General features: G+C 30.6%; 3 protein-coding genes, 1 long non-coding RNA gene and 1 other non-coding gene across 11 annotated transcripts; 2 read left to right on the top strand and 3 right to left on the bottom strand.

The window, feature by feature from the left end:
- Nucleotides 1–1319: 1319 nt before the first annotated feature.
- On the bottom strand, nucleotides 1320–5111 carry LOC145180411 (uncharacterized). Of its 4 annotated transcripts, none has more exons than XM_090083239.1 (2): nucleotides 4991–5111; nucleotides 1320–2904 (listed from the first exon to the last, which is right to left on the bottom strand). In XM_090083239.1, exon 2 carries the CDS (start codon nucleotides 2886–2888, stop codon nucleotides 1623–1625), a length of 1266 nt encoding a protein of 421 aa, XP_089939365.1. In that variant the 5' UTR covers nucleotides 2889–2904; nucleotides 4991–5111; the 3' UTR covers nucleotides 1320–1622. The 4 variants fall into 4 exon arrangements, with proteins under 4 accessions (XP_089939365.1, XP_089939367.1, XP_089939364.1 ...); XM_090083241.1 differs by lacking the exon at nucleotides 4991–5111 and adding an exon at nucleotides 4141–4157; XM_090083238.1 differs by lacking the exon at nucleotides 4991–5111 and adding an exon at nucleotides 3157–3361.
- LOC149890815 (uncharacterized) lies at nucleotides 5014–9299 on the top strand. Its single transcript, XR_016451187.1, has 2 exons — nucleotides 5014–5192; nucleotides 7309–9299. It is a non-coding gene; the product is annotated as an uncharacterized LOC149890815 (long non-coding RNA).
- Nucleotides 9300–16495: 7196 nt separating this feature from the next.
- LOC149890814 (uncharacterized) lies at nucleotides 16496–22610 on the bottom strand. Of its 4 annotated transcripts, none has more exons than XR_016451184.1 (4): nucleotides 21826–22610; nucleotides 21596–21680; nucleotides 17226–17358; nucleotides 16496–16671 (listed from the first exon to the last, which is right to left on the bottom strand). XR_016451184.1 is itself a non-coding variant. In XM_090083253.1 (4 exons), exons 1-4 carry the CDS (start codon nucleotides 22058–22060, stop codon nucleotides 16595–16597), a joined length of 426 nt encoding a protein of 141 aa, XP_089939379.1. In that variant the 5' UTR covers nucleotides 22061–22610; the 3' UTR covers nucleotides 16496–16594. The 4 variants fall into 4 exon arrangements, 2 of the variants coding, with proteins under 2 accessions (XP_089939379.1, XP_089939380.1); XR_016451185.1 differs by having other exon boundaries at nucleotides 17263–17358; XM_090083253.1 differs by lacking the exon at nucleotides 17226–17358 and adding an exon at nucleotides 21396–21424.
- A 713-nt stretch (nucleotides 22611–23323) lies between these two features.
- Nucleotides 23324–23474, top strand: LOC145180828 (U12 minor spliceosomal RNA). The gene has a single exon (XR_013845762.2). It is a non-coding gene; the product is annotated as a U12 minor spliceosomal RNA (small nuclear RNA).
- Nucleotides 23475–23594: 120 nt separating this feature from the next.
- LOC145202290 (actin-binding protein WASF2-like) lies at nucleotides 23595–25878 on the bottom strand. The gene is made up of 3 exons (XM_080075184.2): nucleotides 25320–25878; nucleotides 24877–25136; nucleotides 23595–24643 (listed from the first exon to the last, which is right to left on the bottom strand). The coding sequence occupies exons 1-3, from the start codon at nucleotides 25585–25587 to the stop codon at nucleotides 23783–23785; spliced, it is 1389 nt and encodes a 462-aa protein (XP_079931310.2). The 5' UTR covers nucleotides 25588–25878; the 3' UTR covers nucleotides 23595–23782.
- Between the last annotated feature and the right edge of the window lie 1204 nt (nucleotides 25879–27082).

Raw genomic sequence — 27082 nt, 5'->3', positions numbered from 1 at the left:
AACTCTATATAGCAATTAAAAATGCGGTAGTAAACGTGAGGAATGAATTTTATTTGGAAAAGTAAAATTTCAATGGGTAAAACCTTAAAAACATTAAAAAAAATTAAAAAATCTGCCTTCTACACCCCAAACTAAAAGATCGACGAGGAGTTCAAAATTTCAATTAAAAATGGCAAGTACTTTAGTCTGGGTATTCCGCAATGTTGCTGCTCTAAAAATGCTTAAACTGAAAAAAATAGTTTTTTTTTTTTTAGAATCTTGCTAAAACATCCCTTGAAAAATTTGACAGAAAACTCCTTTTTACATGCCTCATTAAAAAGCAACCAAGAATATAGAAATATATGATAAATTGCTCTAAAAAAAAGTTTAGTAAACACCTTCAGCATGCAATAAAATATTTTAACAAAACTAAACTTAAAATTTCTGCATAAAAAAAGAAAAAGTTTGGAGGTGCTCTGTGTTACATGTGCTATTTTCTTTTTAAATAAATTATTACAAACCGAAAAATTTATAGACTTATCTAGGCTTTATGACTTAAAATAAATTTAAGTCAGAAGTCCTAGATAAGTCTATAAGTTTTAATAAAGTAAACCTTATCTTAGAATTATATAAAGATAAATATAATTAAGAAAGATAAATATCAAGAAACTAAATCTATGTAAATAAACACTATAAACTACCTTTAACATGACAAAGACCAAATAAAAACCCAAATAAAAATTGGAGGTTTGTGAAATTGTTTTCACAATGGCGTTTTCATCAACAAATACCATGTCAACATCAGTAAAAAACCCCTGATGCAAACGAAAAAAAAATGAAATAGCAATTTTTTTTTACTGCCTTTTTCTTAATAATTGGTACTGATAAATCTTCTGGTTCTATAGATAACACAAACTACCAGCAAAATAAACTGTTTCATCAATCTTAGATTTTTTTCAAGCTCGCAGTTTACGACGCCTAATTCTAGTTGTTTCAAGTATTTTAGCTGCAGCAAACTTAGCTCGAATGTTATCTTTTCTTCTGGACAGTGGTAGCCATATTTCTAGAAATTTGAACTTTAAATGGAGATTAGAACTTTTAAAATTTTTACAGATTTTAAATGTTCTAATCATGACTTAGCACCAGCATTAAACTGTTGCACAGTTTCTGCAACTTAAATTTTAACTTTTATTCGACCGCAAAAACTTATTTTTAGGATGTTTTGACTTAAAAACTCCATTCTCAGGTTGATTGTGATTTTGTATGAGAACAAACAGCATGTAAGGAACTCACTGTTTGTAAGATTTGTGAAAAGAGGATTTAAAAATTCAACAAATGAATTTGGAAATTATTTTTTAGCGTCATACTGTGATCAATTTCTGCATTACCTACATCATGCATCAAAATGCTAAGGACAAATAGAATGTTCTTCATCTTAAGATTTTGAACTGTCCTAAACCATGTTTAAAAACAATAATATATAATTGATCAAATAAAAAAAGATATTCTTAGTAAACGAAATAAAAATTGGAATTTAGATAAGAGGAATTATATTTTTGTAATAGTTATTCATTAAAGATAAAAATTAAAAAAATCTTTTAAAAAGTAGAAGACGCTAAAAATAACGTCATTAAAAATGTAGATCAAATAATCGAGTCTGGAAAATTAAGAAAACTATTGTTAGAGCAAAGTGAGGCACTTCTTGAGCGTGCACGCACGTGTCCTTCAGCATCCCGTTGCTCAAAACTTTCGTCATCTGTCAACACTGTTTTTGAAGCAATTCTTTCGAGAGATATTTTGAAATTCCCTTCTCTAGGAGAGAGTAACGAAATTTTACGTTTACTTAAATCATTCATGCTATGAAAGCCGCTCATACTCTTTAAGTTGTTGGCAGCAGTAATTTGGATAATTTCTTCGTCACTGCTAGAATCAAACACGGCGTTCGGTAGAACGCCATCTTTTTCACTTAGGCTAACAAAGATTTTTGAATATGAAACATTTTCATCGTCTTGAAAGGCGTAATTATCCATTGTGTTCAATGTTGGATTTTTTGGAGGCTCGATTATTACCACTTCAGTTTGCATTTTTGAAGGTGCATGTACAATAATATTCTTTTGCATCGAAGCAGCTTCTAAATCATTCTTATCTTGTTTGTTTTCCGTAAAAGAGTTAGACTCGTTTTTTCGTGCATTTCCAGACATGGGTCTTGAAATTCTTATCGGTTCCTTATACTCATGTAATCTTAATTTATCAACACTTAAGTGTTTAGAAGCACTTTCCTCACTAGATGAGATGCGTTTGGTACGTCGGAGTTCATCACTTTGACTTTCGTAACCATCTATTACTGATGTAGGTCTTGATTGATCTTCATCGATGCTTGCCGCTAGTTTCTTTTCTTCTTTCTTTTTTATCCTATCCTCAACTCTTTTTGCGTATTTTTGTCTGCGTTTACTGGGTTCTCCTTTTTCTTTATTATCCTCTGTTGGTTTAGCAAACGGAGGTCGTTTTTGAAACTTTTTAGTCGACTTTTTGAAGGCTTCTTCTTCCATCATACTTATCGGAATTTGTTGGGGAAGAGGTTTTAACGGTTGTTCAGTAGCTGCGGATAAGATAGAAAAAATCCAATGGTAACGTGTTAACTCGGTATCGCATTTTACATAGTATGTTCCAAAACCATTGTCAATAGAAAAAGGAAAGCGGCGATTGGTGCGTTTAACAAGAGAACACTGAACAAACTTTGTTAGCTCCAACGTTTTCGCAAGCTCAGCTCGGTCACTGCTTTTCTTTTTAAAAAACTGTAGCCATCGTCCTCTCACAACCACCCAATATTCAATCCACGTATTAATTGCCTCTTTCCTCATCAACCAGTTTTCATAATAAATCACAGGAAGATCAGTTGACTTGCTCATGCTGAGTTATTATTTGCTAAATATAAATTATATAAATGAATGTAAATATGTAAATGTATATTGTCTATAAACTTATAAATATATATAATGCACCTATTTTCACATTTCTTTTACTTTTATGATTTCTTTGTACGGTGTGTATTTTTTGTACGGTGGGTATCTTTTGTACGGTGCGTATTTTCTGTACGGTGCGTAATTTTTGCACGGTGCGTATTTTTTGCACGATGCGTATTTGTTAAAACAGTACTAGCAATGATTTGCCACCTACCAATCTTGTAAAAATATTAGCGCATACATCAACTAGCAATCTGGAATTAATCTTTTAGAAGTATATCTCCTGTTAATCGTATATCTATGCATTATCTTCTTAGAATATACAATAAAATGTGAAAATTAGCATCAAGAGCAAGATTACACTGCTTAAAACTAAATAGAAAAGCGACCTTTAAAATTTATGAGCAAAATAATAGAAGAATATCAAACAAATTATCGTCTTTGAGTTAACTTAATTCTACAAACAAGACTTTTATAAGACTTCGAAGTTCTTTGGGTGGTCAATAAATAATTCAAGCTTATTATCGAGTTGAATCCATCTATTGAAAAAAACCTCAATGGGCAAAAATGTTTCCTTAACAAAACACTTTCTGTGGGTTTTCTATTATAATGACGTGTTTTTTAATTTGTAAGCGAGGTTTTTTTTTTTTTTTCTTTAGAAACTTATGAACATTTTTTTTTTTAATAAGATGGGAAGTTTCAGAAAATCAAGACACAAAAATTTTTTATAAAAAATGTCTTACATTTTTGACGGTATGACGAATGTCTGCAATTTCTGACGATTAGTATTTTACTTTGAATTTTAGAATTCGCGTAATCAATCAATCGGTAATCAATCGGTAATTAATCGATAATTAATTGGTTACTCATTTTTTGGAACCTGATAGCTAAAATTAGGATTTTTTAAATCAAAACAAATACAAAAAACAGAAACAAGATTTTTTTTTTTTTTTTGGTGTTGATGTTTTTAAAATCAAGATCTATAAAAGAAAATTGAAGTAATACCACATTACACAGTCAAAATTATTGAACAATAAAAAGAAAGATTTCACTCAATTATTAATGCAGTACTATTTTTTCAATGCTGTCCAAAAAATGTAATTAATGATGTCATTTAATTATGACCAGTGACGTTATTAAAATATAAATAGTGCCATGGATGAAAAAAGAAAACTAGGGTAAAGGAAAAAAACATTACCTAAATACATTTCATGCTAGAGTATTAGTCATCATTTTGAAATACAGCACTATTTACTACTTTTAATTAGGGGGTTGTTAATATTTTTAATGCAGCAACAATATCCACCTGTTACTGCTGATTGTTGCAATTTTGTTTATTTCGTTTTTTTGTCTTCGCTTTTTTTTAGATTGTAAGATATATTATCTCTTAACACTGTTTCCAACTTCCATGATTAATTTTATGCCTACGTCATAGTACTAATTACACTTGTTATATCCAAAACAAAAAGAAAAGCCTAACTTTTTGCGAATGTACAAATAGTTTTCAAACTATGATAATAATAGTTTGAAAATAACTGATGTTTCAAACTGTGTCTTTTAGATTAATACTTCTAAGATTGCGTTGAAAACATGATACCAGTGATCTGATTTGACTTGCACCTTGATCTTAAATGATATTAATTGTATTGATAAACACGATCAATATGATCAATATGATCAATATGATCAATATACTCAATCAATATTTATTTTTACTTCTTTGAGATTGGTAATAACTGTTCATTATTATTTTGCCGATAGATTAAAGCTTTAAATTGTAAATAGAAAAATCTTTTAAGCTTCTTACCGAAGCAGTTTTAGAAGAGACGATTAAATACAAATAGTTCACATATTTCACTTTAAATAATTCACATATTTCACTTTAAAATTTTTAATTCTACATACAAATTTACATGGGATGACTTCATCTGTTTTGCTAAATTTATATTTAAAATTTGAATTTAGCAAAACAAATAAAATCATCTTCTATGAATGATTTATAAATTATATAAATAATCTGTAAATTATGCAAATCTAACATCACTTACATTCAAAATTTTAACCAAACAAAGTTTTTAGTGTATTTTTTTTCCGCAGTAGATTTTTTAAATATAATCATCAACTTTTTCAGCAACAAATGATAAAGGAAAAAGGCCAGCATGGTGTCACTTCGAAATGGGAATATTATAAAGGCATTCTGATCCGATGAGAGCGTATAAAAGTCAAATTCTGTTACTCATTTTAAAAGAGGTTTTATAATTTTTTTTTTATGCATTTTTAGAAAACGAGTCGACATTGCTAATGTCGACTCGTAATAATTACCGATGTCAATGCTAATTCGGTATCGGACCGATGCTAATTTGACTTCTGTATCGTAGGACGGGTATTGTAAAAAATCCAGTGATCAAACGATACTTTCCGTACCGAGACTCTGATGCTTAGTACCGGCAGATGGAACGCAGCGAGAAAGAGTTGCAATAAATGTTTCTTTTGCTTTTACGGGGAAGACCCTGCAAAGTTACTTTTTATGGAGGAGAGCGCAATAGAAAGCTCTGTTTAAATGAATATTTGCATTGCGCTCTCTAACGTGAAACCGGCCGTCTGAGGGTCCTGAAATATACCTGTGAAACCAGGTGTCTGTGAAAAACATTTTCGTAATATTTGTGTAAACAACCACAAGTAACACTTATTTCGGAAAAATTTTAAAATGAAAAATTCAAGAAAACTAATCTCAACAGTGTAACGTTAAGTTTTCGAACAGAATGGACGTCTATTTTACTCATTTTAAAAAATAAATTACGTCGTTCTTTATTTCGTCGTTTTAAATTAAATTAACGTTAACGTCATTTAGAAAGAAAAGTTAAAAATTACATTTTCATGTACAAGAAAACTACTTTTAAAAAAATTTTTCGGTAAAAAAATTTTTTTTTTAAATTATTTTTCGTTACTACTAAAAGTAGATTACTGAGTAATTTATCCTGAAATAATTTAAGTAAAAAAATAACTTTTACATATTTTAAGGTAATTTAATTTGCTTTTAAATAAAAAGTTAATTTATTTAAAGAAAAATCAAATAGTCATCCAGAGAGGCGAGGCTTCCGAATATTTTTCGAGTAATTCGATTTTAATTAATCGACTAAAGTAATTTTATTTTGTAAAGTATATTCGTCTTGTGTCGCAATTATCCTATTTCTCGTTTCCCAGTAATTTAAAATGAAGACGTCAGACTTGAGAAGTCAAATAATCGAATTTCAGTTATTTTTCAATCAGTTGTCAGATTTTTATAATAAAATAAAAACTTTAAATTCCTCGAATAGCTTTTTTACGGACGTAATATATTATTCCTTTAAGTTGAACTGAATACTACTTGACAATTAGATTCATCAATGACGCACCAAAAGTTGTTTCTTTAATGAACTAAGAATATTTTTATTACTGAATCATTTAGTATATGAGGATTGAGGCAAGTGACTTTAAACTGAAATTTTATCATTTTAGACAGATGTTTAAGTTTCAATTTAAAATCAATTAAAACTCAATGAAGACATCTTTAATGTTTGTATAAATTTTCCTAAACTGATTTAAAAGGAAAAAATCCTTTGAGTCCTATTATTTATGAAATTTTTGCGTAAGGAAAAATATTTTCTATTAATCAGGAAATACAGCATATCCTCTAAAATGTACTTAATAAGATTATCTATGAATGCCTTTGAAACAAATTTAAATTCAAAGTAAAGATAAAAGCACATTTTGAAATAAGAAGGCCTTTTGCCGAATTTAGGCTCATTTAGACATTTTGAGTCACTGTACCTCTATGGGAACCACCAAGTTAATGGAGTAAATGGATTAACATTTTTGCAGTTAACGGATTAGTCCAAAAGACTTTAGTTATTTTTTACAACCCTTGAAACACATTTTCAGCACTTCGGTTACAGGTTTTTAGGGACTTCGTAAATTTTGTAAAATCTTCAGTATTCGAAGTAAATGAAATTTTCAGTATTTCAATAATATAACTTAAAATAACTCTGAAACAGTAAAAGATAACTAAAGATTAATGTAACAAAATTTTGAATTTTTTGAGAATCGATTGATTGAAACTAACTTTTAATTTGAAAATAATTTTTTACCAACTGTCAAAATTTTTGACCAGCTGTCACAATTTTTTTGTGCATTTTTTTCTTCTTCCTATCAATAAGTTGTTTATATCATTCACAATTACAGGATAATTCAGCTAAATTTAAACTGGAGTAAAATGTTATTTATAGGTATTGCATATGTACCAATTGTATTCATTTAATGACTAAAATGTCTGCCTAGGATAAAGTGAATTTTTTAAACTACATTTTCTTTATTCTCTCTTCCTCAGACTGCAGCGATGAATGATCGAGACCATCGAAAGTGTCAGAAGATAGAGACTATCGAAGCTAGAAAGAAGGCAATCGAGCTCAATAGGGAAGAAAATCGTCGAAATCCAGTATGATTCCAGCCGAAACCAGTGATCACATTTTTTCACAAACATTTTCAATTTCACAAAAGATTTTCACAATCTTTCCCATAACAAACGTTTAAAATTCACCGCATTTTTAAAGATGACTTACATATGTCCGCATTCAAATTTTGCAAGAATAAGCTTTATGCATTAGGTTGTCCTTAAGAAAGACTCAGACAAAAAAAAATTCCTGAAGACTCGGTACGTGAAATTCATTCCAAAGAAGTTCATTTTTAGTGACGAGAAGATTTTTACGATAGAGGAAAAATTCAACTTCCAAAACCACCGCGTGTACGCTGCCACAACTAGGGCTATAAACACAGACTATTTAACGTTTCTCACTCTAAAAAGCCAGCATCTGTGATGATTTTTGTAATCAAATTTTTCGGAGAGTAAGTGCCATCGTGGCCTGGATCTTGCTTTCAGTGACCTTTTTCGATGCTGTCATCTATTTTTGCTTAAACTCTTCGTCATCTTTCGATGATTTGTTGCTTTTCAACAAGATTACTTTTACAAGTGTCCAGTATCTCTCAATTACGCATTATTCAGGGCAGTTTGGAGAACTCGCATCTTTCGAGACGATTTCGATGCCATTTTCATTGTACCACTCGTTTGTCTTCTTGAAGTAGTGGATCATTGCCAAATCAGGCCAAAAGATAACTGTCTCGCTGTGTTTGTTTATAAATGGCAAAAGAAATTTCTGAATACATTTGGTGATGTAAAAATCGGATGTCAAAGTCTTTCAAGCAACGAATGGAGCGCTCTAAAGGCCAAAAGAAAAAATCGCTTGCCACACATGGATTTTAGGAGCACACTTTTCTGTCTGAATATACTTAAATTTGTTGCTGATATAGACAACTTTTGACTTATAATAATATTGATAGCCGGACAACTGTGAGAAATCCTTTTTACAGTACGTTTCGTCGTCCTCAATAATGCATAAATTTTCTCGGTTGAAAAGTTTGACGAGCTTCTTTGTGCAGCGATTTGTTTTTAATTCTCCATCAATTGATCGCTTTGGAATTTTTTATTGGTGTAAGCCTTCAAACCCTTGCTCTTGAGTGGCTTTCTGACAAGGAAACGACTGCATGCAACTTTTATGGGATTAGCATGGGTTTCTTGTAATTGACCGGATTATCGATAGTTTGAGTGTCCTTGTATCTCCTCAATATGTCTCCAACTGGAAATTTAGCGACTTTTGACAACTTTGGGATTTTTGAATGTGAGTAAGTTGGATTCTGAAGAAAAATTTCCAAAACTTTTCTCCGATTATTCAATTTTTTACTCATTTTGGATTGATAAACTGATAGTATTAGTAAAACGCCAATACAATTAAGTATATGTATATAGAACGTCATTATAAAAAAAGTTTGGAATTAATTCATGATGCATTTCTCGAGTTATTGTTAATTATATCCGAAAAGAAAGTTTTGAGCCCAATCGATATAGGGTAAGAAAGCTGGGAACAAACCTCAACTCACTCCACATGACCTGGTTTAAGTCCAGAATTACACAGGACTCCTCAGCACCAATATCAAAAAATTGGTAGCCACAATCTCTCAAAATACTGTTAAAAAGATTGTGGAGCCAAACTTCATTTCCAAGTCTCTTTAGATTGGAAGAAAGCTCACAGATCACTTCACCCTGAGAGAGCCAAAAGTCTCCAATAGCAAAGATCAAATTAGAAAGCAAGCAGTTAAGCACTGTTAGAGCTTGGTAGAGTTCCAAAATAAAGTCTTGATGGAGAGACAGATTTACACCGCACATTTCATTAAACCAGGCATTGATGATGGTGCAGACAAATTCAGTTTGAGCATACAGAAGACTGAATCTAATGCTCATGTACAAGCTAAAACTTAAAAAAGAAATCTGACTCAATAAACTTATAGTGACATAGGATCGAAGTGTCATTTCATTTTTGCTATTACTGAGGAGCTGCATGAAAACTAAAACAACATTAAAAAGATTCATGCGCTCTTTGACTGTAAAATCATCAATTTCTTCATTTCGCGAAATTGGCAAATATTTCAGTTTAGCTACAGTTTCATTCCCGTTCACACCCACGCACATGGCGCAATGTTGACAGAAAAAAACTGTTAAATGCAAAAAAAAAGATTATCTTAGAACTTTTGGGTAACATTAAAAAAATGACACTAAATTTGAAGCAAAGGGTGAAGATCTCAGACAACCCAAAGTGTTCATGAATGTGGTAGATGAGCCTCTCTTGGACATACCAGATAGTGTTCTTGTATTTGATTTGATTCCTCCACTGGAGCTGTATCCTCTCTTGAGAATTGTGAAACAGCTCTATTAATTTTTGCTAGAAACATGGCCAAAAGCTGAAAACTGGCCAAATTCTCTAATCATCAAGTCCCAGTCATTTTATAGAGGTCAATTTGTAGGCAATGAGTGCCGAAATTTACTCAAGAATGTGGATGTTCTGCAATAATTGGCCGAGAAGGACTTAGTCATCTGCGATTTAGGAATTGTTGACCTACTGGGGAAAATTAAAGCAATTATGTCAGCATACTTTGGGAACTCTCACAAGGATAAAAATTGATCAGTTTAAAAGTTCCTTCATTGCTCTCCCCAACCCAACTTTTTCTACCACATCAACGACTTTATTGAAAACCACATTGATAGCATTGAGTGAGCAAGCCAATTAGGCCCTCCATCAAAATATTTACACTCACTGGCAGAGTTTTAAGCGATCAATTAGCCACCCAGGCTATGGCAAGATGCTGCAAACAGCAAGTATCTGTGAAACGAAGAATATCTCTTTGAGTTTTTTAATTTTAAAATATTTTTCAAGAACAAACAATCTAATCTGAGTTGCTTTAATTTTCTCTTGTTGAGACTATTGAAGTGAGAATTTTCTATGTGCTAAACCAAGAAATGCTGTCACTTCAGTTGTCTCATGTGAAACTAACTTTTTAAAATCAAATTTCTCTCTCGGACAACCATAGATGATTCCAATGTTTACTGTTTTGTAATTAGGAGGACTTTGAACCCACCAAAGTGTCTTGGAAAGCTCACTTTCAAAAAATATATTTTAGAGAAAATTAACAAAGAAGATGATTGCCATTTCAATGACGGATGTAAAAGATGATTATACTCTTTCATCAAGCATGGATGAAAAAAATCATTTAGAAAACTCAGTCTAATTTTGGCTAGCGTTCAACAAAAGAAAGTGTTAATCACTAGAACAAGTCCATAACAATGAAAGCAGACATAGCTATTCTTTACCGCTTAGCACATTCGAGATCTAAGAACACAGAAAGACAAGGTTTTAAAATTAGTGCTTGAATATTGTCAAACTTGAAAAATATTGAGAAGGAAATGAGTCCATATTTAGATAATTAAGAGGAGTCCTTGGAAAATGGGATTAGCTTACGGCAAAATACAGGTAAAATATTTCCAGATAAATACGAGATAAAAATTGACAAAAAATCCAACTAAAGCATTTTATAACTCTTCAGCGTTATAAAATGCTTTAGTTGGATTTTTACAAAACTGAATGGAGTGAAGAGTATCTTTTCGTTAACAAATCACTCAAACGCAAGTTTGGCAGCCGAGAGATTTGTTCCAAATAGGTACCCAGCATTATAATTAAAATAGTCAGTGAAGTCCATATTCTAAATCTGAACTTAGGAAAGTCCTATGAGTTTCTTTTAGCGAGACTGAAATCGATATCTATAAAAAATTGACGGATGAAATGATACGTTTATTAAAAGCGGTCGTCTAGACGAAAGAACATCTTAAAAAGTTATATTTACTTTCAGATTATATTCAAAAGAGTTTGTTTTCACATGAATAAGTCAAGGGTTATTATATTTCATAAAATATATCTAAATTTATGAAGTTAAGTTTGTTAAAGTTTTTTTTAGAAAATCTTTTTGTTATAAATCATTTTGAGCGGTTGAGTATTTCAAACTACCAATCAAAACTTTTATTACGAGTAAGAAAATGTAAGTTTATGTGATATAAAATATTTGATTCTTATCTGCGTACATCAGTTTTTGTGAATTAAATTTTTCTGCACTTTTTCAAAAGCTTAACATGTAGTTCCTGAAAGTCCTCATATCTCCAAACCATCACAAGTTCAATTGCACCTGCTATATTTCAAAATAGTGGTTGTGTAGTGAAGAAAGTGCATAAAAGACTTTTATAAAAAGTTAATTAGAAAAAAAAGGTCTTTGATAATTCAATGACTAAACTTAATGAATTAAAGTGCAATAAACAAATTGTCGGAAAGTTCCACACATCCTTCAAATGGAGTCTTTTAGTCAAAGATTTAAAATACGCAAAAGTAATTACTGATCCAAAAATAAGGAATCCTAATCCTAAGATGAAACTCCTGTTAATGTATATGTAATGCATTATAATAATTGATATGTGTTAATGTAGGGGAGAACCTTAATGAATGGGACGATTATTGAATGGGACAAACTCAGATTCTTATACAAGCATCGATGTAAGGATATTCAAATTCCTGTAACAAAAAGTGATAGAAACAAGAACTCAACTGACCGACTCATCCATCCTATTGCTCTATGACCGTAATGACAATGGATGCTATTGTGTTTTCTAATGTAAAAAGTAATTTTTTAAAATGTCTTTTTTTTTCTTTCTGATTTTGCAGCAGTTTTTGAAGTTATGGAAAATAAAGTTCCATGCTTAAATAGATAGCAGTCTCTAGTACTACAGTGAGCAAAACATTCAAGCTTGATTAATGGTGTTTTTGGTGTGACTAATCATTTTTGGATAAAGTTATGCGCATATTGAATGGGACAAAGTACTACCTATTGAGTGAATTTAATAAAGTATTATCTACAGCTCAGCAGAGGGATGCTGCAGTCCCTTACTTTTATCCCCATGGGTAATGGGTATTATTTACACACTTTTATACTGCAATATTTTACTTAAACAAAAGTAACTAAATATAATATTCTAAAATGAGAAAGTTCTTCTCTGATTGAAATTTATTTAGAGTTAAAATGTTTAAAGTTAAAAATATTTTTTGTGTGGTCTTTATGTATGTATCTATATATTTAACTACATTTACAATTAATAAACTAATTTGAAAAATGATTGAATTAAATACACCTATTTTTAATTCTTTTATGTTTGTCCCATTCAATGAGACATACTTAATGAATGGGACAAATGTCATGCTCCAATAAAACTCTCTTTTTACCAATAGCCAGATGCAAATCCAATTTTTTTGTTTTACTATATAATTGAGCAAGAGTCGGTGGTTATCAAACATATTTAAATATATATATTAAACAATTTTATCTACGTTTAAAAAGCATTTTGCAAAAACTGTCCCATTCATTGAGGTTTTCCCCTATGTGTAATGTATTATAATAATTGATATGTCTTAATGTATGTGTAATGTATTATAACAATTAATATATGTATCAATGTATGTGTAATCTATTATAATTATTGATATGTGTTTATGTATGTGTAATGTATTATAACAATTAATATATGTATCAATGTATGTGTAATGTATTGTAATAATTAATATGTATTAATGTATCTGTAATGTAAATAAAATTGAATGTATCTGTAATGTAAATAAAATTGAATTCTAAAGTTTAAAAATCTATTGCTACTAATTAATGCTTCATTTTGAGTGTGTCTATTTATTTGACTGACTATACTATTTAGTATCTTAATGATCTTGTTTTAGAGAATGGTGTTACTTTATATAAATGTTGTTTTCTCGCAGCGAACACAACGTTTCAGCTCTACATTTTCTCTTCTCCTTAAAATTCCCTTTACAAAAAGTTTTCCTTCAATTTATACTATACAAAGAATCTTAAATATGCTCATAAAATAAACCGCTTAAACTATATTTACAACATATCAAATAAACTACGTCAATCAAATCCGCCGTAAATAGTTTCTTCACGCAATTCAATTACACTCCTCCTTGATCCTTCGGGATCACAATTAATTCAAAGCAACTCTTGCTTTGCGGAACATCACATCAATTGTTTCTTTTGCGGATCCAAATCTCAAATACCGCTTCTGGCAATCCAACTACAACGCCAGTCGCACCCTCTCGTCAGGCTACTCTGCCAAACACGAGAAACGTTTTAGATCAGCAAAAGAGACATCCATTTGTTCCTCATCTCTCATCTTCTGCTTCGTACACAACTCATGCCACGTAGGCATCCGAAGGAAAAACTCGATAAATAAAGACATCTTCGATTCTCTTCACATCCTTCTTATCTTCTACTCACAAACAATCGAAGACTAAGTATTACTTCGCAACAAAACTGGAAAGAGCAATGTCAACTCAACGCGTTGCTTCTCTGCAACAACTTTGGTTCGCTGCGACCAAATTGCGGCATCGGATATACCATCGTATTTTTCAAAGATGTTCTAATTATTCGAAGATGGCTCCATCATGTGGCCGGTTAGCTTGTTGTTTTCTCGCAGCGAACACAACGTTTCAGCTCTACATTTTCTCTTCTCCTTAAAATTCCCTTTACAAAAAGTTTTCCTTCAATTTATACTATACAAAGAATCTTAAATATGCTCATAAAATAAACCGCTTAAACTATATTTACAACATATCAAATAAACTACGTCAATCAAATCCGCCGTAAATAGTTTCTTCACGCAATTCAATTACAATAAAAAATGTCTTTTTAAACATTGATATATCGACTTGCTTATAAATACAAAAAAATGTTTAAAAAATGTTTAATTTAACAATAGCCATTGACGTAAAAAGATGGACGTGAAACTATATTGTTTTTTTTTTGCTCCTTGCGCATTGTTACAAATCTTTTGTTTTAAACAATAGAAATTTAATTCTGTTTAAGTCTGTCGGAATCGTCGAAAATTATTGGTCTCGTTTAACCAGTCACATCAACTTCTTTTAATTATTAAAGATAACAGCATCAGAACCAAGTTTTAAGCCTAATTTTATATAACTAGACAATTTTAATATTTTAAGAAATAATGCGGATGATAATATAGAAATTGAGATCATGTTTAACAACAGAAATACCTACAGTTAAGGATAAATAACTTATACATAAAATGAATGTAAATACAATAAAAAAATAATTTGTCACAATTTTAAAGAATTCAGCAAGCCAATTTATGGCAAACCTCAATAATAACTAATTATTACTATGATTTACCAGCTATATATAAACTAAATTTGATTTGACAAAAACTAATGAGTTGTTATGTGCTTTTTATGATAAATGAAATAATATATGAAATTTGAAAAACGAAAACATGAAATATCTGCCCGCATAATGCGAGATAATTACATATTTGAATAATTTTTTAAAAGATTTTTCTTTATTAAATGAATTATAAAAAAGCCCATTAGAAAATACACCTACTAAAAAAAATAATGCATAGTGGAATATATATTATGGAGCTTATTGAGTAGTTGAGGCAAAAAATGGCGACATATCGGAAAAAATACACAAAATTATAGCTGGCGAATGAAGGATCAAGGAATTTAATGAAACCAGATCTTGAAAAAAATTTTATTTAAGCTTTTTTATATTTTGCTATAATTTTTTTAGCCATTTTAAAATTAGCCTTAGGGCCTGTTTATATGGAAAGCGAGCTGGCTCGTTTGCCGAGCTAGCCCGTTTACCGAGATATCGATGTCATCAATGTTTTAACTTAATTTTATTTTGCGTTTATATGATTAAACGAGCTAGCCCGGATAGCGAGATCTCACTGTTTTTTGCCGAGATCTCGGCAAACGGGCTGGTTAATTTCTTATATAAATTTGTACGCATGCGTATAAACTCTTACATTTTTTAAATTTGAAAGCTTCCGCATAAAATAATAAATTTAATAATAAAACTGCCAACTTCCGTGTACTTAAAATTTTAGTTGTTTTACTTTTATAATTTACCAAAGATCCAGTATCTTTTAAGTAATATAACGTAATAGCTACTTTTTTATCTGGTGATAGAGCTCTAGAGTAAGGCGAAAAAGGGTCAGGAGATAAATAAGGGCTTAACTCTGAAACCAAATTCATGAAAAGAAACCGTGAAAGGCTAAAATTTGTTTTCCATACATCAATGGAAGCTACACCAGTTATTATATTATGCCACCATAAATCATTTCTGCCAGTTTTAAACCAGCAACTACGATTTTATCTCTCTTGCTTGTTTCATCTTTTGAAGTGATTGTGATCGATTTCATAAAAGAATAGTATTTAAAAAACTATCAAATTTAAATTTGTAAAGCTTATATAGTACAATTAGGCTTTTAAGAAGCATTATTTGTGTTATAATACCAGCTAAACATATTGTTAAAACGCAATGTGTTTTTTTTGTCGCTAGCCGCCATCTTTAAAGTTATTATTTTACCAATAAAGAGGCCAGCCCTGCTAGAAAAAGCCAGGCTGATCTCGATATCATTTTTTATTTTTTTGGTAAAAATTCATATAAACGCAATTTTAAAACTGGCTCTTTTTCCGGGCTAGCTCGGCAAACGGGCTAGCCCTTGTCCATATAAACAGGCCCTTACAGATCTATTTTATCATTGATAGACTTTGTTTACAAGAAAAAAGTTCTCAAATTTACAAATGTCCATCTTGAAAAAATGATAAAATCTATTGGTGCTGACAAGTAATTTCCTTTACCTCGGTGTAATTTGTAAAGTAATTGGTCAACACGTGAAGTAGTTACCCAGCCAACATTGACAGACGGGTACCGTACGGGGCCCATACGGGTCTGCAACTAGGTCCCGTATGGGAAGACCAACGGTATCCCGCCGGATCTTGGCCGCGGTTTCCATATGGGGCCCATATGGGTATGCCCGCTGGGTATCCCGTATGGGTCCCAGTCAAATCCCGTACTTTAAAACCATAAGGGACCCATTTGGGTTTGCAACTGGGACCCATATGGGAAACCCATCGGGAACCCGCCGGATCTTGGCCGCGGTTTTCCTCTGGGGCCCATATGGGTATGCCCGCTGGGTTACCCGTATAGTTCCCACAAAGTTTGCCAATTGCAAATCTTGAAAATCTACGTTTATAATTTACAGATAAAATAAAACTGTATATGATTTGACTGTTTGTTTCAAACAAAATAACAATTAAAATTACAATGTCAAAATTGAGAGAATTTTTAACCATTCTTTAATCGCGTATCATCTGATTTCACGGTTGTTTCGCGAATTGGAAGCTTTTCCATCGTTTTATTCTCGTTTCGAAGCTTTTTCTTGTTTCAATATAAGCTGTAAAAAATAAAATTTAACTGTTAGTCTAAAATTTTATAGGTAACACACCTGGTTTTATTCATTTAATATTATAAAACTCTCTACTCAACACTCTTCAGATAAAAAATTGTTGTGATAGTAAATGTATAACATTCCTTTAGTTACTGATAAATAAATTATAATTTTATATTGATATTGTATATATTTTTAAATAAATAAACATATATATATATATATATATATATATATATATATATATATATATATATATATATATATATATATATATATATATATACAATAACCACAATGACGGGGGGTGGGGGTGGGTGGGGACAAAGACCCCCTTGATTTTTTCAAAAGGACCTCATATAATATTTTTTCTCACTAAGAACTTAAAAAGTATTTTAGGTTTTTTTGGTACTTCGGTCCCCCACTAAAATGTCATGCCATGGCCCATATATATATTTATAAATTAGTAAAAACACTTATCTACAAACAACATCATTCAACTGAAACACTTTTACTTAAACTAACCAATGATATATTTGAACTTTTTTAGTTAACCGTACCCAAAAAGTTAAAATTGGTAATTCATGTTCATCTAACCAAAATGTAAAATATGGAGCACCCCAAGGTACAGTCCTGGGTCCAAATCTCTTTAATATCTAGTTGTGGATATACCAAAATGTCTTGAATACATTTCTAAATGGATGTGTGAATCATTCATAAACCAATCAAATACAAAAATATTAATTATGGCACCACCTAACATTCAAAAAGATATTATTATTAAGGGTACTTTTGTTAACAAGGAATGCATTTGATTTGTTGATTCCGCAAAAAGTCTAGATGTGATACTCGACAATCAATTATCTTTAAAAAGACAAACAAATAAGACTGTTAAAAGCTGTTACAATATAATGAGAAAAATACCAAAAATAAAACAATTCTTATCCCATAAAGATCTGTGCACCATAGTATGTTCATTATTATTTTCACAACTATATTATTGTGAACTCCCTCTACTTTGGAATTGATAAGGCACTATTAAAAAAACTGCAGTCTGTTCAGAATTGTGCAGCAAAATTTAACACCAGAATAGAAACTCAAGTAAATAACAAAGAATATAACAACTTGCATTGGCTAAAAATTAGAGAAACAATATATTTCAAGGTCGTTTTAATAATGCAGAAATCTATTAAACAGGAAGCACTAACGTCGTTATGCAATTTAATTCAATACTCTATGCCAGAAAGAACACTAAAACTAAAAGAAACAAAATGCAATAATCATTTCAGCAATCAAGCATTATCCCAGTATGGTCTTAAACTTTGGAATATACTTCTAAATACCATCAGTATAAAAAAAAACACAACTATTTTTAATGAAAAACTAAAATCATATTTAATGGTGAATGGAGAACTCTTCCACCAGAAAACTCTTGATTATTAAAATTTCTAGTTTTGTTTAATTTGTTGTACAGCTGAGCAAGTGTTTTGCCAACTTCTGGCAAAACACAGTAGCTGTGGGTAAACCCATGTATTTATTATTTATTTATTTATATATATAAAAGCCTGTCTAACTTATCTCAATCTACAAACTCTAGAAAAAAGAAGGCAGTTAGGGGATATGATACAATAATTTAAACATTCAAGGGGGTTAATGAAGTAAATTGGTTTCATATCAATGCACACCACATTCCCTTTTAGCACAAGAACCTGCAAGTAATGTTGAAGGCTCTAAATTATATATATATATATATATATATATATATATATATATATATATATATATATATATATATATATATATATATATATATATATATATATATATATATATATATATATATAAATATACCCTGTTAAGTTGAACTCTTAATAAGTCAGACTTTTATTAAATCGGACAGATTTTCGATTCCCCTTGAACACTCTATACATACGTAGAGCTTGCTTAATTCTGACATTTTCTAAGTCTAGATATCTATCTATTCCCTTTGATATTTCATATATATATATATATATATATATATATATATATATATATATATATATATATATATATATATATATATATATCTGTTATTTAAATGGAGAAAAACAACATTTTAATAGTACTTAAAGTTTCGTGCCTTACGGCAATCATCAGCTATTAATTACAAATTAAAAACGTAAAAAACCGTTTAAAAACGAATCAAATTTACGGTAGAACGAATTCTGACGTAATGAGCAAAAAGACGCAATCATTTAGTCTTCAGTATCAAAAGAGGATAAAAGGAACTTGTTAGCATGTCGACATTTAGATAATATTTCGCTTCTTTTGTTGAGTAGGTTGTTTTCTTTATGCGATAAAATTTCAAACTTCTCGTGAAGGCAAAGGTTACAGGTCTTGGTTTCAGGGTTGGAAGGTTTGCATCGCTTTACAATTCTCCACTTTATTATAGGTGTGATGGCTTTTTCTTTTAATTTCCAAATTTCCTTTGAAAGTTCTGTATCATTCTTATACCTGACCGTATTAAAAGATTTTACATGGTTAGCATATCTTAGTTTAAATGGTGTCTCGCTAATGCCAAAATAAACTTTTTCTTTGAGTTCAAGATTTTCGGAACTCACGATAGCTTTATAAACGATGTTGCTTAATAAACATTGATTGTTTAAAGGGCAAGTAGTTTTGTTAGTACAGTTGCAAGTGTTTTTTGGTATGCTTTTTTGGTCTTGTAAAATTTTGTGGTTATGCGAATTAATGATGGATTTTACGTTTCGCATACAGCTATAACTTACCTTGATCGAATTTCTATTAAAAATTTTGTGCAATCTATGATTTACCGGGAAGTGAAGGTCAACCAATGCAAGTAAACGGTTTCCTATTTTTGTTTCCACGTTTTGACTGAATGGAGGGTTAAACCATATAATGTTTCGCTTGCGTTTTGTATTTTTAGTGGTGGCAACATGATGTTGATAACTAAGTTTACATTTATAGCCTGCTTTATTTAAAGCCTCTTCGTAAGGTGGAGTAGCATTTTTAAAAATAAGTTCGTTTGATGAAGTTGAAGATAATCTTAGTTCAACAGTGCGAGGTAGTCTTTTGATAACACTTGGTGGATGGTTGGAATCACAGTTGACGTAACTCAGTTCGTTATCACATTTCGAGTAAGGTCGAAAAGAATTATCATTAAGATCAAGTGTCACATCAAGATAATTTACGATTTTCATATTGCATTTGATGGAAATAAGAAAGTCATTACTTTTAAATATTTTCACGAAATGCTTTTTGATTTTTTCCATCTGCTGGCCGTTTTTGTTTTTAAATATTGCTAGCCCGTCGTCACGATATAGCCCGAAATCTTCACTTTTATAATATTGAGAAAGTTGAAATAATAGAAAGATTCCTACTAATTCACTACCTCGCACTGTTGAACTAAGATTATCTTCAACTTCATCAAACGAACTTATTTTTAAAAATGCTACTCCACCTTACGAAGAGGCTTTAAATAAAGCAGGCTATAAATGTAAACTTAGTTATCAACATCATGTTGCCACCACTAAAAATACAAAACGCAAGCGAAACATTATATGGTTTAACCCTCCATTCAGTCAAAACGTGGAAACAAAAATAGGAAACCGTTTACTTGCATTGGTTGACCTTCACTTCCCGGTAAATCATAGATTGCACAAAATTTTTAATAGAAATTCGATCAAGGTAAGTTATAGCTGTATGCGAAACGTAAAATCCATCATTAATTCGCATAACCACAAAATTTTACAAGACCAAAAAAGCATACCAAAAAACACTTGCAACTGTACTAACAAAACTACTTGCCCTTTAAACAATCAATGTTTATTAAGCAACATCGTTTATAAAGCTATCGTGAGTTCCGAAAATCTTGAACTCAAAGAAAAAGTTTATTTTGGCATTAGCGAGACACCATTTAAACTAAGATATGCTAACCATGTAAAATCTTTTAATACGGTCAGGTATAAGAATGATACAGAACTTTCAAAGGAAATTTGGAAATTAAAAGAAAAAGCCATCACACCTATAATAAAGTGGAGAATTGTAAAGCGATGCAAACCTTCCAACCCTGAAACCAAGACCTGTAACCTTTGCCTTCACGAGAAGTTTGAAATTTTATCGCATAAAGAAAACAACCTACTCAACAAAAGAAGCGAAATATTATCTAAATGTCGACATGCTAACAAGTTCCTTTTATCCTCTTTTGATACTGAAGACTAAATGATTGCGTCTTTTTGCTCATTACGTCAGAATTCGTTCTACCGTAAATTTGATTCGTTTTTAAACGGTTTTTTACGTTTTTAATTTGTAATTAATAGCTGATGATTGCCGTAAGGCACGAAACTTTAAGTACTATTAAAATGTTGTTTTTCTCCATTTAAATAACAGATATATATATATATATTGCTCTATTATTATAATATTGAGCACTCTTTTACGCACAAGAGCTTTGTATTATTTTGATATAATACATAACCAATCAATATATATATATATATATATATATATATATATATATATATATATATATATATACATATATATATATACACTATAAAATATTATAAAAAATTGAAATTTTCTCCTACAGAAAAACATTGACAATGGAAGCTATAATATACATAAAAATTTTTATGCAATCTATAAATGACAAATATTTAATTGGAACCTAACATTATAATAGATAACAATTATTAAAACAAATATTAAAACAATATCTTACTCACTTTTCTCAAAAGGCTTTTCTTGATTATCTCTAAAGGATTGGCAAAATATCAAAAGTATTATTTTTTTTTTTTGAAATTTTAATGATTCATAAATGTACAAGTTTTAAGCCAGTTACATAAACATAAGCGGAGTAACACTAACATAAACACCTTTTGTATGTTAAATTAAAATTATGTACCTATTTTTTAACTTTATATACCTATTTTTTTGGTTTTGATATACTTCATCAACATTTGAGGTATCTTCTGCATATCTGCATTTCACTTTTGCTTCAGATTCTGTGTCTATATTTTAAAAATATATGATAATTATTGATGTATCAAAATTTCATTTTCAAATTTCAATAATTATGATTAAATGCTTAAACAAATTTATAAAAAATTATCAAAATTATTACTTTACTATCTTTGACAATATTATATAAACTACCTGCAGTTGACAAAATTCTTCCTGAAAACCTAAGCCATCCAACCTCAGGTTCTTGACATATTGATTTAGCTAAGTCTATTTTTTTCATATTTGTCCAGCAAGGCCAATAAAAATCTGTAGATTTTCTAGATGAAATTTTTGATAACACATTTTCACTCATAGCATTCACTAACCAAATTAGTGGTACGTAATCGGTATTGTTTTCTTCATCGAATGCAACATTTGCATACAACATCTTACTCAGTAACACAGTACAGAAATTACACAGTAAGTTACTCTGCTACAAAATGTAAACGAAGGTAGAAAAAATCCATACTCCGCAATCTCCTTTATATAGGAATAAAATATTACTAAATTGCACTTTTGGATTTACAGAAAAACGTTCAATGGTCTTCAAAAACCATTCATGATTCTAAGAATATATGCCACAAGGAAGTAAGACAATAATGAAAACACTCACGTCAACTTTATTGTATTATATGCATTTCCTGGTGGCGTTACTTTTCATAAACGTAAATATTAATGAATTCTTTAAAGTATTAATTGTTCAAATTGCATGTAAAACTTTGTAAAATTTTCAACTTTTTACTAAAGAAAGAAAAAGAGAAAAATTTATGTATAAAAAATAAAAATAGTTATAACAACTTTTTATATAGAGTTTCATAAAAAGCATAAAACGAGAAAACGATTATAACTTTAATTTATACGTTATATTGTAAAAACTTTTTTGCCCAAGGTAAGTTGCAAATGGCGATAATGGTCTGATTGCATAGATTTTTCCGAATATTACTTTCACCAGATGGGTCCCTAATGGGAAACCCGTAAAAATCCCAGTTTTCTTAGCCCTTATAAACACCACATGCGGCCCATATTACTATTTTTGCTTAATTTTTCAACCGTAAGGGACCCGTCTGGAAACCAGAACACAAACCCTTCTAAATCCCGTTCCCGTAAGCCCAGTTAAAAACCATATGGTACCCGTCTGTCAATGTTCGCTGGGTAATCTGTTATAATAAAGAAAAATGAGCTATTCCATCTGGCGTAGTTATACTCAAAGAGTGGACATAGAAGAAATTCTCAGCAAACGAACTTTAACAATATAAAAAAAACTTTTAGAGGAAAACAGTTCTGATAAACTAATTAAGACTCTTATGTAAAAGAAAAAACGTTACTCAAATCTTGTTCCAAAAATTTAAACTGAATCTAGTTTTGAAATATCTAGCTTTGGTTGATTCAGAAATAGTTTAGAGCGTTGTTTCCAGAAAATTTGAATTGTGCGTTGGGAAAATACCCTTAAAACTTTCATCAAAGTTTGTCGAGAATTTTTAAACTATGTCTGAATTAAAGCATCAATAAAAAATTAACAATTTTAGTCCAAAAAACATAACGCCGACCAAAAAAGTGAATTGACAAAAATTTTTTTTTTAAAAAAAAAAGATAAAACCATAAGTAATTCGAAATTGAATAAAACGGATTAACCTTTGTAGTCCCATTTTATTAGCCTTAAACTTATGAGTAAGGAAAATAAAAACCTGGGTGACGCTGGGTTACACGTAACAATTCTTACGACTGATTTTTGAAGGGTGGCAGGCTGCCCACGAGCTCGAATCGCCTACTTTAGCGAATCGCTTGTGTCGCTGCGGCCTCCGATGTATACCAACAGAAACTTAACTCGGAAAGGCCGCAGAGTAACCTTTTGAACTTAATAAACATTAAAAGCTGTAATAACTAATAAAACTTTATAAGCTGTAAAAATTAATAAAACATTATAAGCTGACATCGGACGCTTCAATCAAGACATTTTGCATTATTAACTATTTTACATACAAACTTTTTATAATAACAAAAACTTTTGTTCTAGACATTTTAATTCATTAAAAAAAAAAAGATATTTTCAAAGAAAAAAAGTGCAATAGTTATTTAAATTATTGTATTGTTGATTATATTGTTAATTATATTATTCTCCATCACTCCAGTCATCATCAGTATCACTGTCACCATCTTCCTCACTATCAGATACTTCTAATGCAATGCGGCGCGCAAGAATAGAAGCTACATCATTTCCCATAGTTAGCTGTTTTTCCTCTTTTGATATTTGTTGAGTTTTTTTAAGATTCATACCTTTTCTAATAGCACCCAGCAAATCATTACGTGGATCAACTTCAACAGGTGGTGGAGGTTTGGCTGCACTGAGCTTGACATTACTTAACAAGCTGCTGGTTATACCTCCTGCAGATGAAGGTGGAGGAGGTGGTGGTGGAGCTGTAGACATATATGGAGGTGGAGGTGGTGCAGGTGGATTTCCTACAGCAGATTTGCTAAACTCAGAAGGAGGTGGTGGAGGAATAGATGAGTCCAGAGTTGAAGCAGTTACAACTGGAGGAGGCGGAGGAGGTGGAGGAGAATTAGGTTTAGGCTGTATTGAGTTTTGATGACTAAAAGGTGGTGGTGGTGGTGGCTGTTGAAACTCTGGAACTGATGTTGAAGAGTTACTACCTAAAGGTGGAGGAGGAGGTGGAGCAGATGTTGGTCGACCTATTAATGAAGCTGTTGACAAACGCTTTGTAGACTGTCGACGAGGGGATAAATTTGGAGAGTCATTAAACTGCGGAAAAGCATTTGATACAACAGAAGGGGTTGGAGATTTCATATCTATAGATTTCTCTGGTGTGTCACCTGCAATAGATACATCTTGATTGTGTATCTGTTTCCCAGCTTGTATTTCCCATTCAGGAACATTTCTACCAATATCTTTTTTTTTCACTCCTTTAACAGCCTTTTTCTCAGGATCTTGCCTTTTTGCACGATTTTCTTTCTTCTAAAAGGAAAGTTTGTAAACTCTTGAAAAAGTATTAAAAGTTTAACATTGAATGATAAATCATTATAAAAATGAAAGGTAAAATCTAAAGTTAAAAAGTAAAATTATGCTATGGATGAGATTGATCAGATTAAAGTTTGATAAAATCATGCTGATGATCTGAATAGTCTATGAAGTTATATAAAGTATATAATGATAATTTTATACAAAAGTATATACAGTAAATTGCTAACCTTTTTGCGCCTTCTATTTTCTAATTCAACACTCATTTTTTGTTTCCAAAGTTCAAAAAAATAGTCTGGGTCAGTGTAAAATTTTAGAGCATCTTTACCATCATGACGGAATACAGTAAGAGCTTTGAGGTTAGGAACAGGATCACATTTGCTATATGATTCAAGCATAGCTTCAGGTAATGTTTGCCTTGATACAACTTGTTGATCTGAACGCACAATCAACTTAAAAGCTTTCTGCATGTTAATATCTTGAAGTGAGACTAAATATAATATAAAAAAACTATTAATTACATAAACTTTACTAAACTTTTAAAATCATTTTTAAATTAAAAAAGTAATAATAACTTTTTTAAAAAAAAAAAAAGATAAAAAAAAAAAATTTAGAAAATTTTCCTTTTAAAATTAAAAAAGAACAAATATGAGATAATATGAAAGTAAATTACTTTCTTCTCCAGCAGAATCAAGCTGTGTTACTTTCTTTCTAAGTTGGACAAGCCTTTGTTGTACGTTACATGTTCTTTGATAAATATTGTTAGCATCATCAAAAAGTTCAGCAAATATACTCTCAGCATGTTTTGCTAGGCTACTCAATTGTAAGATAACATCACTTAGGGTATTTACTGCAACAGTTTCAAGTTCATTTTTAACACCTTTAGGTATTGGCGCTCGACTACAATACACAGGTTCCACTAGTCTTTTTATGACTGGCATACTCTATAAAAAAAAAATTAAGTTATTCCTAGATAATGGCAGCTTAATTTACATGATTGATTTGTCTAACTTCTTCTTTTAGGTATAGAGACCATATTTTTCGAAGGTTCCACGAAAGTTTTTTATCCAAATACATAGATATAAATATTTCTAAGTTTATTTATGCATACAGTTATATATAAGTCAAGTAGTATTATTATATACAATTCTGTTTTAGGACGTGTGAACTTATCATGTTGATAATACTTTACAAATTTACATCCACCCAAAAAATTGCGTTTAATTACAAACAAGAAACCTATCCGAGATCCACAATTCAAAGCAAATGATCTTTTTTTTTTCTCTTAGCAAATTTGTTTTCAATCAAATTTCTATAATGTTTAATAACACAGGTGTAGCAGGTTTTTTGCATTAGCGAATTTTTAACGTTTCTTAAGACATGGCAACAGTTTAAAACTGTATATAAAATATTTCAGAAATTCATAGTTTAGTTTTTGAGACATTTTAAAATTTTAATGGTTTAACATATTGAACAGTGCTAAGGAATCTAATGTCACTTAGTTTAAAATAGTGGTGGAATGCATTTTAACATCTTAAGTTTGATATCTAAAGTTATTGTACGTGTAATAATTTCACTGACTTTCCATGACTTGGAATGATACATTTTAATTTTTTTCTGTTTTAGTAAGCTGTCATTGTTATTTTGACTAAAAGAATAAAATTGATCTCAACGACTTTATGTACGTGCGCAATTTGTTAATGTGCGCAATCTGTTATGATGTGCGCAATTTGTTAGTGAATTAAAGCGAAATTTCGCTGCAGTGTTGAAGGAAGCCTATTGGAAGTATTTCAAAACAAATTGTTCTGATGTCGAAAAGCAATTTACGTCGTCTTTCATTAATCCAACATGCCACAGGATTTTATAACATTTTAATGAAAATAATAATGTCAAATTGTTATTTCGTTGTCCTGCTATTTGGACTGACTTCTCCAGTCATGAATATAGTGAAACCGTTATTAAAACGGAAAGACTGTGCCAGCTGTAAAATTCCTGGAGTGGATTTTACCAGACTTAGCTGATCACTCTAATATTCAGCTGCTTTTCATTAATTATTTTGCATCTGAAGGTGACAGTGACACCAATTTTGTTTATAAAAAATCAAACAGGAAATAAATATTAAAATGCACCTATTATTTAAGCATTAGGACAAATGTGAGGCATATCTGAGAACTTTTCCAGACAAGCATGATGAAAGACTACACAATGAAATGCAAGTAGTCGAAAAGGGTTTTAGTCACTGGTTCAACAAAGAAATGCTTGCTGAATGCATATGGTCTTTAAAAAGGGACACCAACTTATACAAAAGTTTAAAAACTGTGTTTTGAATTAATATTTTACATTCTATAATTGGTATAATTTGTGTTGAATGTATTTTTTCTAAGACGTTTGTCATACTTTATATATGCTGGTGTATGTTGATGTCTTAGCAAGTGA

This window comes from Hydra viridissima, unplaced genomic scaffold (genome assembly GCF_058129835.1).
Source record: "Hydra viridissima isolate aposymbiotic clone 2 unplaced genomic scaffold, HvirCarnegie_v1 scaffold_3, whole genome shotgun sequence".
In the NCBI taxonomy this organism is placed as follows: domain Eukaryota; kingdom Metazoa; phylum Cnidaria; class Hydrozoa; order Anthoathecata; family Hydridae; genus Hydra; species Hydra viridissima.
Note: the sequence above shows the minus strand (reverse complement) of the source record. Positions and strands in the feature narration are given on the sequence as shown.